This window comes from Orussus abietinus, unplaced genomic scaffold (assembly GCF_000612105.2).
Source record: "Orussus abietinus isolate OABI.00-Male unplaced genomic scaffold, Oabi_2.0 scaffold2, whole genome shotgun sequence".
Lineage (NCBI taxonomy): Eukaryota > Metazoa > Arthropoda > Insecta > Hymenoptera > Orussidae > Orussus > Orussus abietinus.
In genome coordinates this window covers 226,914-240,986 of record NW_019396012.1, presented here as the reverse complement: position 1 = coordinate 240,986, position 14,073 = coordinate 226,914, and the positions used below count along the sequence as shown (strand labels likewise).

At 44.4% G+C, this 14,073-nt stretch overlaps 1 protein-coding gene across 1 annotated transcript in view; it reads right to left on the bottom strand.

Moving 5' to 3' along the window:
• LOC105700565 (semaphorin-2A) overlaps positions 1 to 14,073 on the bottom strand; it is a 280,045-nt gene that overhangs the window by 213,814 nt on the left and 52,158 nt on the right. Inside the window, exon 2 of the mRNA XM_012426521.2 lies at positions 7,729 to 7,844. Within this exon, the coding sequence (XP_012281944.1) occupies positions 7,729 to 7,825 (97 nt within the window). The 5' untranslated portion in view covers positions 7,826 to 7,844. The remainder of the gene's footprint in view (positions 1 to 7,728; positions 7,845 to 14,073) is intronic.

The following is a 14,073-nucleotide window of genomic DNA, read 5'->3' as shown; positions in this document are numbered from 1 at the left end:
TAAAGCCTTATTGCAAAGCATTGAGAGCTGCACTCGCAATTGACTCTGGCATGCACTTGGCGTTTCTAGTGGGGTGGAATCAATTCTGATTGATCTCCGTTTACACAATTGTACTTTCAGATTGAAGTGCCGGATGTTCCGGTTACACTCGACGATGCAATAGCATCCGGCGAGAGATCGATCCATTCCATCTCCGAGAATGGAATAAATATGAAAAATAAAAGTACAAGCCCCCTAATTTATAATGAAAAATATTCCAATTAATTACATTCTTTGTAAAGTACTAAGAAACGAAATACCCGATACACTGTAATACCTGGACTTGTACACACTTCTCCTCTAGCCGTTTTTGTGTATCTTTTGATAATGGTCAAGAGACTTCCAATAACAAACAGTTTATTGTACGCTTTCCGTACTAACATTCTCCAAACAAAGAGCCATCTTTTTATACCTTTTCTACAATTTCCAGGTGATTTCAATTGTTGAAATCCATGATTTCTCGAGTGAATACCTTCTCGGTCGATAGATTAACAGAAATGAAAATTCACGCTACTTTCCTTCGCATATTTCTAAGATGAATGAAAGCGTCGCGAAAAGGATGGCACTTCGCGGTGTCCCTTCCCTCCCCGGAAGTGGTCGAGAAAGGAAGAAGGAAGAGGCGAGACGAGATGCACGGTGGATGACGAGAGGAAGTCTCTCGCGAGGGGAATGAAATGAAATAAGCCAAGTTTTCCCTTTTTTTTTTGTTCGGGCCCGGATTCCGGAATCGGGGATTCCCGAGGGCCGGTGAAGTGACTGGAAGGAATCAAAAGAACAAACGCGGAGCGAAGGGGAGGAAGAGTAACGGGGGCGAGTCCGCAAGAACTCCAAGACAAACGTGACCGGGGCCCCCGTTTTGCGCCCCCTGCCCCCGTGCCGGTCTTGGCGACGCTTCAACGAATTTCCAAACTTCCCCCGACGCTTCCTCCACTTCGTCCGGGGCCGCTTTTTGCTCCTATTTCTCTCCCGTCCGCTTTTATACACCGGCCGAGATATGCGCGCGCCCTCTTCAGGCCCGACCAACTGCGCGGGGACACCGGTTAAAAGTTCCTCCATTTTTTACTCGGCTCTCTTTGCCTCAAGTTTCTTCATTATGCCAATGGCCGAAGTGTCGTGTCACGTAGAGCTACGGGACGCGACCCTCTGCCTGTTCCTTGTGGGTCTTATTCTCTTTGTTTTTCCCTTTTTCTCCGATTCCCCTCCTCCCATCCTCATTCAATCTGCGTCGCGTCGATCCGACTCGATCGCTGATAAATTGCCGGAAGATTACCGGTCGGTCCAACTTTTATTAACGATCCGGAAATCGAGCCGAGCCTCCTAGAGGACCGTCCGGTCAATTATGCGCCAGTCACTCCCAGGCGATGCCGACAATTCGGTTTCCGTTCCGCCTTTCGGGGCTCCGGATGCTCTCGACAAATCGGAAGTACCGAAGAAGTACCTCGGGCCTTCGAAATTGCGATTGCACGCGATGCATCGCTCTTCGACCTAGATTTCGAATGAGTCTCGGCGGAAAATCGAATTATCAGCCATGTCTTTGAATATTTCCCCTCGGCGATAGCGATGGGTAATGTTCAATTACTGGACGTGTGCACGATGAAACGCCGATATCTCGGATTAAACTGCCTCTTATCTGGATATCATGATTAATTAGCGGGTTAGCTCGTGGGATTTATTTTTTTCTATGGAGAATTTCAGATAAGCAGTATTAGAACGTTGCTCGAGTTTTGGACCGATTCTAAAAATCCATACACGATAACGTCACCATTAAGATTTGATCACGGTATATCCTGACGCCATTTTTCTTTTTATCTTTTCATTTTCGTGACATTTTATTATCACACCTAAATCATCCCCCACGGTGGGTGTATCTCTCCGCTTAATCCTTGAATTAAGTTAGAAAACTGAATAATGAACCCTCCCTAGATTATCAGTTTAAAAAATGGTAAAAGCAGGGTCCATCGCCGTAAGCAAATTTTCGGACCGAATTTCCATCCTTTCCGGGCCGAATCGATCTTCTTTGACTTAGCGAATCCAGTTAAGCTGCAGCCGAGGCTCGTTTCCGGACCGGGTTCGGGGATGAATAATACCGCGGTTACGTTTAACTCGAGTTAAACGAGGTTAGGTTGCACTCGGAGCAGACTCGCGAGTAATTAGGTATATCCATCGCATCGGGCGGCCTTTAGCGCGCGGAAGGGCCGCGCGTGCGTCGCCGTTAAACGAGAGACGTACCGGTCGCTTTTCACGGCGAGTGCCTGTAAACGGCGATCAGCGGATAACCGCTGTTAAGGTGATACGAAACTGTGGTACATACATACCAAAAAGTGAAAATATTTATAAAACATTTCTCCAAGCTGGGTGCACCGAATTATCTAAAACTTTAACACGTGATTATGGAGGCGCTAAGGAAGGACGCGCTGCCCGTGAAATTTCATTTTTCAAAGGAAAAAAAAATATCTTTCTTGTTAATAGTAGATATACAATTTTTTATTTCAAAAGAAATGAATTTCACGAGTAGCGCGTTTTTGATTGGGGCCTCTGTAATCACGCGTTAAAGCTTCAGATAATTCGGTGCACCCAGTTTGGAGATAGGTTTTGTAAATATTTTCAGGTTTTTTTATGTGTATGTCACGGTTTCATATCACCTTAAGGTGGTTCAGATCGAACCGTAACGCCGGCGATCGCCACGAGAACTGCCCCAAACACGATTGCACCCCCGAGAGGACCGGCCTCCTCGTTTAGTTGCATTTAAGCCCGTCGCTTTTAGGGCCGGATTAACGGCGAGCTGGCCGACGAGTGGCGAGGCTGTAAAATTTCCGATCGATCCTGTCGAGATCGGTTACGATCGGTGCAGAACGTTGTTACGTTTCGCCGGATTCCACCCCCGAAGACCCCGCGCCCTCGGCCGCACAAATTGAACTTTGGTGATAAAATGGTGAACGGAGAAATTGATTAAACATGAAAACGATTACGGAGGAATAAATGTACCAGATATTTTTGCATAGATTTCTTGCGCTCATGAGCCGAAATTGTACTTTGGTGATAATAAATTTAACGGAAATGATAAAGTGAAACTAGTTTTAAAGGAATTCATGTACCGCGCATTATTCCAGTCTTTGTACCCTCCGGAAAAGAAACTGAACTTTGATAGCATCACATCGAACGGAAATTGAATTAAAATTGAAAATAGTTCCGAAGACATTAACGTACCCTGTCCGTTTTTACACGGTTTCTTTACCCCTACTAGAAGTGATAAAAGTCAATTAAAATTGAAAATATCACCACCCCATAAATTTCTGCATAGCCTTCTTTACCCCTGACTTGTCTCCTCTAAAAATACGACCCATCAATAATTTACAAAATATTTCGAATTAACTTCGCAGTACACGCATAGACTTCTCATGTGCCATAAATCTCTTCTCACGCATTCCTATATAGTCATATTTCACCGCAGAAATTCGTAGATATCCTTGCGGTAAAATAAATAAATATTTAAAAGAACCGAGCAATTAATATGGAGAGGGGCATCGAAATCGAGCCGATCCGGCGCGGAAAACGCGAGTGCAAACGAAAGCGGAACGCAAATGCACGTCTAAGCGATAAAGCATATGCGAGACGAGGGCCGGTAGGTTTTACCGTCTACATAACTTCTGCCCGCCGTGGGGCCATCACAAATCAAACGGAATTGAGTGCCGGCACGTGAGTATGTGAGTTTCGTCCCGGCCGGAGGTTCGAGGTGGTTACACGCATCTTCTCCACGAGGGAGGCTGGGATGAAGATCCCAACAAATGCCGAGATTTGGTTTCTCGCCGATGATGGATGCGCTGGGGAGGTGAGAAGGAGATTCCGCGGTTCGGACGAGATGGGGAAAGGGGGAGGACGTTAAGGGATGAGTCTGCGAGAGTCGTCCTCTGGCAGTGACGTTTTCGGAAATCTCGAGGTTTTCTCAAAACTCCGAAGAGATCTACACACCAGAACTCCGAGAAAAAAAAATGTGATACCCTTCGAAAATCCAGTACTCGGGGGGAAAATGCGAAATCCAGGGGAAGCAAAAGAGAACTTCACATTTTTGGAAACATTTTCCGGGACTTTTGAAAGATCTTTTTTTTTTTTTCAATTCTCAGACAAATAATACGGATATTTGTTAAGGATAGTTTGATAGTTTCCTGGCGTGTGGTTCAGGCAGGTGGACATTTCAAATTGATACATCCAGGTTGTCGGGGCGATGTCGAAATTTTAGAAGGGCTGCAGGTCTCTTCCCATTAAGACGTCAAGGCGGAACGGAACAGCTGTTCTCGCGAGAGGTATACACTTTCAACTAAGAAGCCCGTAATTCCTGAGAGTGTAGGGAAGGGGTACAGCTGCATATATACTCTTATTCCAAAAAAAAGGAGTAAGTGAACTGGCGCTCACATCCTGTCGCTCGCGAACTCGAAGAGCCCTCGTGATCCCTCCAGGCCGAACACCTGAGTAGCGAATGCAAATGCACCGATGCAAAATGTCCTACCAAAGAAACGCATAAATCCTTCACGGAGTGCGATATGTTTCACATTTATGCTATATCTAATTAATTCAGAGTACATTAAGCGAATGCAAATTTATTTCGTCCATCATTCGGAGTTTTATCCGCAAGAGATGATAATTAACCCTTTGGCTACTAAGAGCGCCTAAAGGCGCCCGACGTTTGGTCCAATATTGCCTGCACGGTCAGACGAATTTCGTCCATATGGCCAAATGGCTCCGTGTTCAAAGGGTTAATCCGGAAAGTGAATGGTGAAAATTCATGAAATTATTATTCAAAAGTATGATATATTATGCTTGATTGATCTCCCACTTCGATGGTGGACTTTCGACCAAGAGATAACATTATCGAGGTTATAAGAGGGGAAGAGCCCACAAGCAACCTGCCCTCGGCTGACCGACATTAAGGAAAGGAAGAACCGGATGTGAGCACCGGTTCCTTGGAAACTGGAGCGTAGGGAATCCAGAAGATCCCGAGTCGAGAGCACTCCTTAAGGAGAGGGAACGAGCCAAGTGAAGCGGAAGTTCACGTATCGGATAAGTCGAGGTGGACTTCGCGTGTCCCGTCAAAGGAAGCCGGAAGCGGAAGTCGAGAGATACCCTTTCGGTCGGAATCTGCAATGCAGCCCGAAGAAAAGTTTGGGCAGTTTCAATAGATCCTAGAATTCCATTAAGAGACAAGAATAGGGAAAAGCGTCAGTCCTAAAATCTGGATGTAATCATTTTCTACCGAGAAACGATACAATGGCAAAAAACAAAGAACCAATTAAAATAAAAATAAAATTACCAGTCAAAAGATTCGAGAAAATTTAAATAGACAACTAGCATCAAACTGTTTCGCCTGTCATCCCTGACGTATTACAAGAAAACATATAAAAACCTTGTTCGCATTGCGTCGTATAAGTGCAAAAATCTACACAATAGATATTTCGCGCATATCATGTATGTATTTATTATACGAAATTATACGAAACATTGATCCACGAGATTACACCATTTCTTTAACGAGAAGACAGGGAGAATTTTCAGGAGAAAAAAAAAATACGTAACAACAAAATGCAAATGCACGCGTCGCAGCCCAGGTAGGTCCTGGATATTCCAGCTGCAGGAATATACGTTTCTCCGGAAGCGGAAGCGATGCCTGTCTGGTCGGAGGCATCAACGGAGGCTGCAGGAGTTGCAGTCGTGCACTCTGGACGCGTGGGCGGGAGAGCAGAGGAGGAAGGAGATCCCGAAGAGCGAGAGGGAATCTATCGGCCGGAAGGTCGGCGTAGATATTCTATCTGTTATATACGTCGTCTATACCGATGCCGCAGCCGTGGTATAGACGACTTATTTGCCGTACCGACGGTCTGAAAGACCTCGCCGAGGGTGCCCCTTGAAGTGCTCCGACGATCCGCGCGTTTTCACGAAACGTCGATTCTCGCCGGGCTGAAGGAGACCCGAGGATGGACGGAGTCGGAAGAGGCCTGGGAAAACGCACCCGGAAACGCGAATACGATGCACTCCGGCCACTCGTGCGCTTTTCTTTTCAGGGACTCGCCGGATACTTCGGGGCACTAAGACGAGGAAATTAGATTATCCGATGAGAGGACGAAGGTGCACCGAAGAAAGGGATACCCGGGAGAATCCTGGAAATTGGGCTACCCCGAAGGACCGGGCGAGACGTGGTGCATTAATGTCGGTATCGCTGGTAAAAGAACTCCGAGAAAGTATCCACTGCCCTTCTTAGACATTGCCACGCGACCCTGACCGTCCCTAATCCTAAATAAACTGCGACGTCCATGTATACTCGAATGTCATACAATATAAATACATGAAATTGATCATCTTTTTAAGGGGTTACATGCAGTTATCATAGGCGAAATTCAAGAATTCTTTTTTTTTCACATATGCATTTTAGTTATGAATATAAAAGATTCTTGAATTTCGCCTATGACGACTGCATATAACCCCTTGAAATCCAGGGATGTAGTATTAATTTGCGATTTAGATGACGAGACAGGAATTTCATGGTGATGATGATTGATATTGCGATACGTGTTATGGGAAGCGCAAATGCACCTTTTAGGGATAAGGGGGATGCATCGATGCACTCCTGACAAGGGAAGACTCCGGCCTCGGACAAGGGTGGACCCGCGTTAGAGATCCGACGAGGCAAGATTAATCCGAAATTCGAATGACTTTATTCATGGGCCGCCTTGTTATGCAGATAGGATTTATGATTAAATCATATGGTGGCCGTAGACGAGGTATCCGCGTCGTTAACGCCTTTCTGCGCGCGGATTCGCTCCCGGATACGCGGAAATCGGGGTAACGAGGGTGGGACAGTCCGTGAATCATGAATTGGACCTCGAGTGCTCATGGTGGACGCCTCGGAAGGGCCGATGCCACGATTAATTCCAGATTTCTGGATATCCAGGACTGCCCGAAAAATCGGGATCGTACATCAAGCGCTCGACCCTCTCTTGTTGTCCCGCCACCCCAAAAGCGGAAATATCGCTATCCGGTGATGTCGCAGAAAATAGATCTCTCCGATATCTAAGGAACAGGGTATCCACCTAACAAATGGTTTTAATTAAACAAATCCTCTGCGCGAATCCAAGACCTGGAAATAATATAAAAAAGAACCCGACGATTGTCAGGACTCCTAATTTAGCTCCGGGGATTCCTGCACCCGAAATTAGTTTCTCGATAATCTTCGACTGTCTGATGATTATCGAGTTCCCGGAGAGCTTATCAAGTTCCCGATAACTGGATAACAAAGTTCGACAAATCCGACCAGCATCCGATCTACCGAATTTCGGGCTCCACGAGACGTTTTCGAGAATCCGCTGGCCTGAGCTCTGCTTTGACAAGGTTTTCAAACATGGCAGGGTTTAATGTAAAATTAGATTGATTTTTAGAAAGTCGCTGATTAAATCGGTGTATGTAAACTATCAAGGGTGTTCGCAGTAATTCGTCAGGTTGGCTGCTATCCTCAAGAGAAGAGCACCTGCCGTCCTGGGCGAAGTTTCGCGGCGAAGAAAATTTTCCTCTTTCCCTGCCAAAGCGCGCAACCTCCTTCGAGCTTGTACTCGAGGGCGTGCTCCAAAATGTTAAATAATAACCGCATCTTCGCAATGGAAGTTTACGAGACAAGTTTACATGCTTAGGAGGAGCTCGCCTTACCTTCGTGAAGTTTTTCCAGGGTGCCACCGGCGGAGACGCCCAACGCCATCAGGAAGACGAGCCACCGAAGATGACCGGAAGTCCTCGAGGTATCCATCGCGGTCGCACTTATAATCTGCAATGAATAAAAATCAACGTTTTAGAATTTTCGACACCGTCGACATAATTAATAAAAAGATATTCTTCGATTATATGCCAAAGATCTTTATAAACTTCGTAAAATCATTTCGCTATAACAGGAGATTTTTGTCAAGCTCGATTTATTTATTGTAATTGTCAGAATAATGGGGACCCTATCGATTGCGAGAAGCCCGAGTTAGGATATAAATTATCTCGGGTTGTAGAAAAGAAAGAAAAATATTCACAATTCTCGGAGTTATTAAGTATAGTCAATATGCAATTGTTTAATTAATGTTTAGTTACTGAGATGGGCGGATAACGCGTTTAAGGAATACTTTGGAATCGGTATGAATTAAGTACCCGAACAGAGCTTGCATGCCGGAAGAAATGATGAACCATTACGGCGCACCGTGGGGAATATTGCAGAAACGATAATAACGAAATTATTGCGGCTGGAGCCGCATTACGGCGGAGATGAAACGTAATGTTTATGTCACGGGGATACAACGATCCTTTGTTAGAATGCCAGGCACTTTTCCCGAATGGCTCATACGTCTCGACTTGTCATTTGTCTCGTTGCGACGGTCCTGCGTGAATGCCGGTGAAATAAAGTAAGGTAATCCTTCTCTTTTTAGACTACAGCGCTGACGATCTGGTGACGTCATCAGGCAATAACAGAAGATGGGAAAAAAAATATAGACCCAACAATAACTATTATTGATGAATTACATGAATATAGAAGTCATAAGGAAGGTTTCGAAACCCCTGAAGATTTCATTTTTTATACAAAGTTTTAAAGATGTCTACAAACCAATGTAAACCATTTAAATTTCATGGGTCAGGACCTTATAGCGGCCGTATTCACGTTGCAAAGTTCGAAACGATTCGGTGCACTAAGTTCTGAGAGAAGTTTCAAAGACGACCTCTTTGATGGCACATTTGCGTCTCCTTAATCAATGGAAAATCAATCTGAACTTGGAGTCGCAAGAAAAGGGCGGCAATTTGGTCGTATAGGGCACGTGTTTACACCGTGAAGCCCGGAAAATATGTTTTTGCCGAGAACACTGGACAAGCCAGACGGGGGCTACGGTGCGAAACTCGGGGAGTATCAATAATGTCGGGGGTCGAAAAACTATCCAGCCATCTTCCCAGGATCCGGAGATCCCCTCGGATCCTCGACGTCGGAGCTGGAGGAACTGCAGAGCCTCCGTTTCCTGCAGGACCAGAGGCGAAACCAAATAACGGATGGTCCTAATGGAGCGATCGCGGTCCGACCGGAAAACTTTCACTCCCGGATAGGGGAAAACTGGACAGCCGATATTAGATGAGCCGAAGTCTCGTAGATCAAAAGTTTCCCACCTAGATGCGCGTAATCTTCTGGCTTTCCTCCTCGCCGCCATGTTTTTCCTTCTCTCTCTTTTTTTTTTTCGCCAGGGAGACGTCCAGGCGAAAATATTGGGTGCCTCACCCTGGAGACGCTTTTCGATTACGTTAAACATCTGCAAAACGTCGGGCGATAATTTCCCGGCACTTCTGTAATTGTCACTAATTGCGACGCTTTATCACAGAGAGGTATCAGGAGGAACTCCCGAAACTTCGGGGGAGAACATGTTCGTGTCTATTGGAGGAATCCTCGGAAATGCGCTATTCGCGGAATTGCAGGCGCCATGGCTAAAGCCATAATCATTATCAATTAAACGATAATGTCGGCGCAATATCTCGAGAAGAATTAATCATGTTTTAGAGAGTAGGTTCTTATATATCCTAGTAAGAACAATTCCTATAGAGAGCTGGACTGGATATTTCAACAACTTTTCGTAAAAAATGAAATTTCATACATATTAAGACCTGCTCTATAGCCTCCATATTCACGTTGTAAAGTTTGAAACGATTCGATGTATCCAGTTCAGGTAGAAGTATTACGAACGATTGGCCCTTCAGATGTCATTTTCGCATCCCATTAATTACAAAAAATGCTTCAATCCACCCCGAAGTTGGTCCCATCACATTTACCATTCACAAGGTATCTAAGTTAACCCAGCGTAGATACCTCGATTGAGATTAATTTGAGGGATATCCTGGCCTTAAAAGAGACACCGTCGGGAAACTTGGGATCGTAAGGAGGTCCGCCCCGAAGTGGAGGAACGTCATCCAGGATGCACCTCCGTGACGTACCAAAGCGATGCGCTCTCGAGATCGGCCCTCGAGTCCTCGGGCAGGAGGAGTGGCATTTCTAGGACACTCGTCCCCCTCGGGAATCGGCAATTTGCACTGAACATCCTCAAAGACGTCGAACTCAGCCGGCCACTTCCCTCTAACTATCCTGCGGAACATCGAGCCGGCTACTCCACGGATCAAGTATGTATACACGTGTATGTATTTGCGAGCTGCTCCGAGTCGAGGGATGAAAGAGGAGGTGGAGGGACAGAGAGGAAAGGCGTGGATCCGGGGAAGACAGAGAGGGACGGGAATTTCGGCCGAGACACGTACGACCGGCCGACACAAACCGAGAGGGTAGGTATCCGTTCGATATCGCAGAATCGACGGTTATCGGTCCCACGGTTTCAGGGAACCCGCGGAGGCTACGTGCAGTTTCCGGTCATCCAGAAGACACCCCGAAGACCTCTCGCTCTGATAGGGTTAATGCGCAGAGGGACTTGGTACTAGGGGGTTAGTCTACGGGAGAGGTCCGAGGGACATGATCCTGGTTGGATGCTGACCACTTTGACGAGTTCAGGACTCCTGGATTCCCAGAAGGGATTACAGGCGTATATTAATTTAAGTATGTTTATAGACAGGCGTATATTAATTTAAGTATATTTATAGACAGGACTATATTAATTTAAGTATATTTATAGACAGGCGTATATTAATTTAAGTATATTTATAGACAGGCATACATTAATTAATAACGCTTAAAAGAAATCCGCGAAAGAAGTTCTGATTATTAATACGTTAAGATAACGTTCTGGCGTATCGTAGGATGATTAACCTTCATGCTTTCTTCGGGACCATTGAGACCAGAACCGATTATCTTTTTCCTTCTATACGTCCTAAGTACATCGTTACGATGTTTTTACTTACTTATATATTAATTACATGAACACATATGCACCGGGACAATTATCTTCATATTTGTTACCATGGGTCTGTGTGAGCCCGATTGAAGTAAACGATGAAAATTGAGGAAGGCATGAAGTTCAAATGAAAAACGCTTTCCATTTGTTCATCGGGATTGTACATCTACCCTGTGATAAGAATTTCTTCGATTCAAAGAAAATGGTTTCTTAGTCGATATGCATCCATACGATGCATCAGAGGTAAACATTCGACGTTTCTGAGCGAGGACTGTATTTCTTTGATGTTATCCTGCAGACTGTGTAACTCCATTGAAAGAAATAATTTCTTTGAAAGAAAAGAATGATTTTTTTTCTCAGCCTAGGTATCGCAGGGCATTACGAGATATTTTATAATGAAATGTAATGGGGTGATTAAATGTACATGGTGTTCAATGTAAGTTGGGGATGAATTTATCATAGGAGGGAGTAGAGACGAAGCGAAATGTTGAAGTAAAGGCTTATCATAACCACGAAGAAGCACGCGGTATACCGTGTATGTAGGTGAATCAATAAGGAGGCTGATTTGAAGTTGGTACCCCTGGCGACCAGAATTTCCGCTCTGGCGAGTCAATTAACCAAGCGAGGAGTCTCTACCCTCGGGATCCCCTTTGGGTCCCGAAGGAGCGCGACAAGAAAGGACGAGCAGGAGAAACGAGCTCTGGAAGGCTGCTAATGCGAGCTCGACTCGAGTCAGCTTAGCTGAAGATCACCGTGGATTTTAGGTCTCCGCAACATCTATATCCTCGTCCATTTTGGGGCTCCTTCGACCTTCCTCCCCCCTATCCCGATTTAGTCCTTTAATCTGGTGTAATCGTACTATTCTTAACCCGTTTAAGAGTCTACAAGGAAATACATGGATCCTACATGGCGTATTAACTCAGGAAATCCTGAATTTTAATGCCCTACATCACGTGGAAATCAGCTGGAAATCATTAGAAATCACCAAAACATTGGCATTATTTTAATGCCGACTGTCACCTGTTATCGAATCGCATCGTCGTTTATCACATAAAATCAAAGCCGATTGATTCTCAGCGAAGGAAATCGATCTCACTAATTTCCGAGTTAATAGCTCTCCTCGACGTGACAAGTAAAACCAAAAAGGAACTCAACCAAACGATCACTAACTCTACATCAGTAACGAACTGCCTCCACCAATTACTTTACAATAAACCGAATAAAAGTTCTGTAAGAAATAAGATAAAGTGAAATTCTGGAAGCACAATAAGAGTTTCAACTACCTCATTCGAGCAATCATGAAAGAGGTCTGAGATAAAACTAAAAGAAAAAAAAATGAATTTATCGGATATTTTGTGTTGTATACATTGAAATTACAATCAAGTTTCGCAAAAAGGAAAAGAATTGGACCATTTTTATAATCGACACAATTACTAATCGAATCGAAATAGTCGAAGTTTCAAGAGACGAATTAATTAGTTGATGAACCTTAATTGCTCCATTTTGTAAAAAATATAAAAATAGAATAATCGTTAAACGAGAGTCAATCTCGAGTCTACTTGATACAAGATCATCGCGGATTTGAGGAACATCTTGTGCTTCTATCTCCTTGTATCAGGAGGGTCCTTTCGTCCCCGTCTTGGGCCCGAGTCCTGGATCCTTTAACTTGGTTTAACCGGGCTCTCGTTAACTGCGTTATCGGTAATGCCTGGTGCAATGTGGCTAAGTGGCTGCCGGCAGCGATTTGCCACCGCTCGACGCATCCGCCAATTATTTCGCCCCCTTCCCTTAATCCCGACTCGATTAATCGATTAATCCTGTCGCCTGGACGGGGTCATCCTGACCCCGACTTACCCGGGTTCCGGTTTGCGCAACGTAAACCCGTGTTATCCTTTTGCCCTCGCGATAACTTCCTGTCGTCGAGTTAGCGTCACCTCTTCCTAACTCCAGACCTTAGCCCATGTTATGCCACGTCCAATTACTTAATAATCAACGGCAAGTAATTTCTACATTGTCGATAAAAATGCAAAAACCCACCTGGAGCGAGATAAAAATGAAAATCTAGGCGTGTCCGATGTCATTTTCATTTAAGAAATAATGCATTTCATTGAGAAAATGTTAAACCGATTTTGTTGACAAGAAAAAAGTGCATTTTAATTTCAGCCTTCAGGATGTAACGGATGGACATACACCGCATATAAATCTAATTTAAATTCAATTTCACGTGGATGATAAAGATATGTAATAAAATCTCTTTTACGTATTTTTAGGGAAAATATGAATTTATTGTAGCTTGGATATTCGTTTGAAGCACTTTGCTTTTCATGCAGTTCTGCGACACGCGTTATCACTCGATGGAATTCTCTTCCTTCCGACCTAGAAACGTGAGTGATTATCCTGATCACGTGACGAACTAGGAACAGTGATAACAGAGTTTCGTATCTGTGTTTCAATGACGATAACCTCTGTCATATTTCAAGAATCAATGCGGTTGCGATTTCACGTAGATATGTAAATGCACATATTTCGTATGTCACAACCATAAAAATATTGTGGCCATATTTCATTGAGATATCCGTATGTTATCAATGCAGCGTTCAAAATGACTTTCGACGATTTTCTAATTCCTCGAATATGACAGCGAACAACGAGAAGCTCAACTTCTTATCTTCGATAATAATAAAAGAGATTCAGAAATTCATTGTCCTGAATTATTAATTCGTAACATTAACAAGAATGATATCTTTCGCCCAATCCAGGAGGAAACAGCCGTTTATGAGACCATCAGACATCCACTCTTTTCCTATAATTCCATATGTATTGTATTTCTAGAATTGTTAACTCCATATGTTAATTAAGTACGCGACAAAAACATTTCTGCAATTTGGCAGATTAAAGTGAAAGATGCAGGGCGGGATACTTGCATCTGGATCGGGGGTGGTTCACCTCACAAATGAAGAGCTAATTTTGGGGTCTCCTCTGATAAGCCAAATCACTCCGCGAAGTTCGTGTCCCGACGACGTTATCACTAGAACTCGGTCAGCGTCCCTTCCGGATGCAGGAGATGCTTCCCGGAGATCGGCGACACTCCGGGCACACAGTGCTCGAGGAAGACCTTATTTCCAGAGGATGTCCAATTTCGGAGATT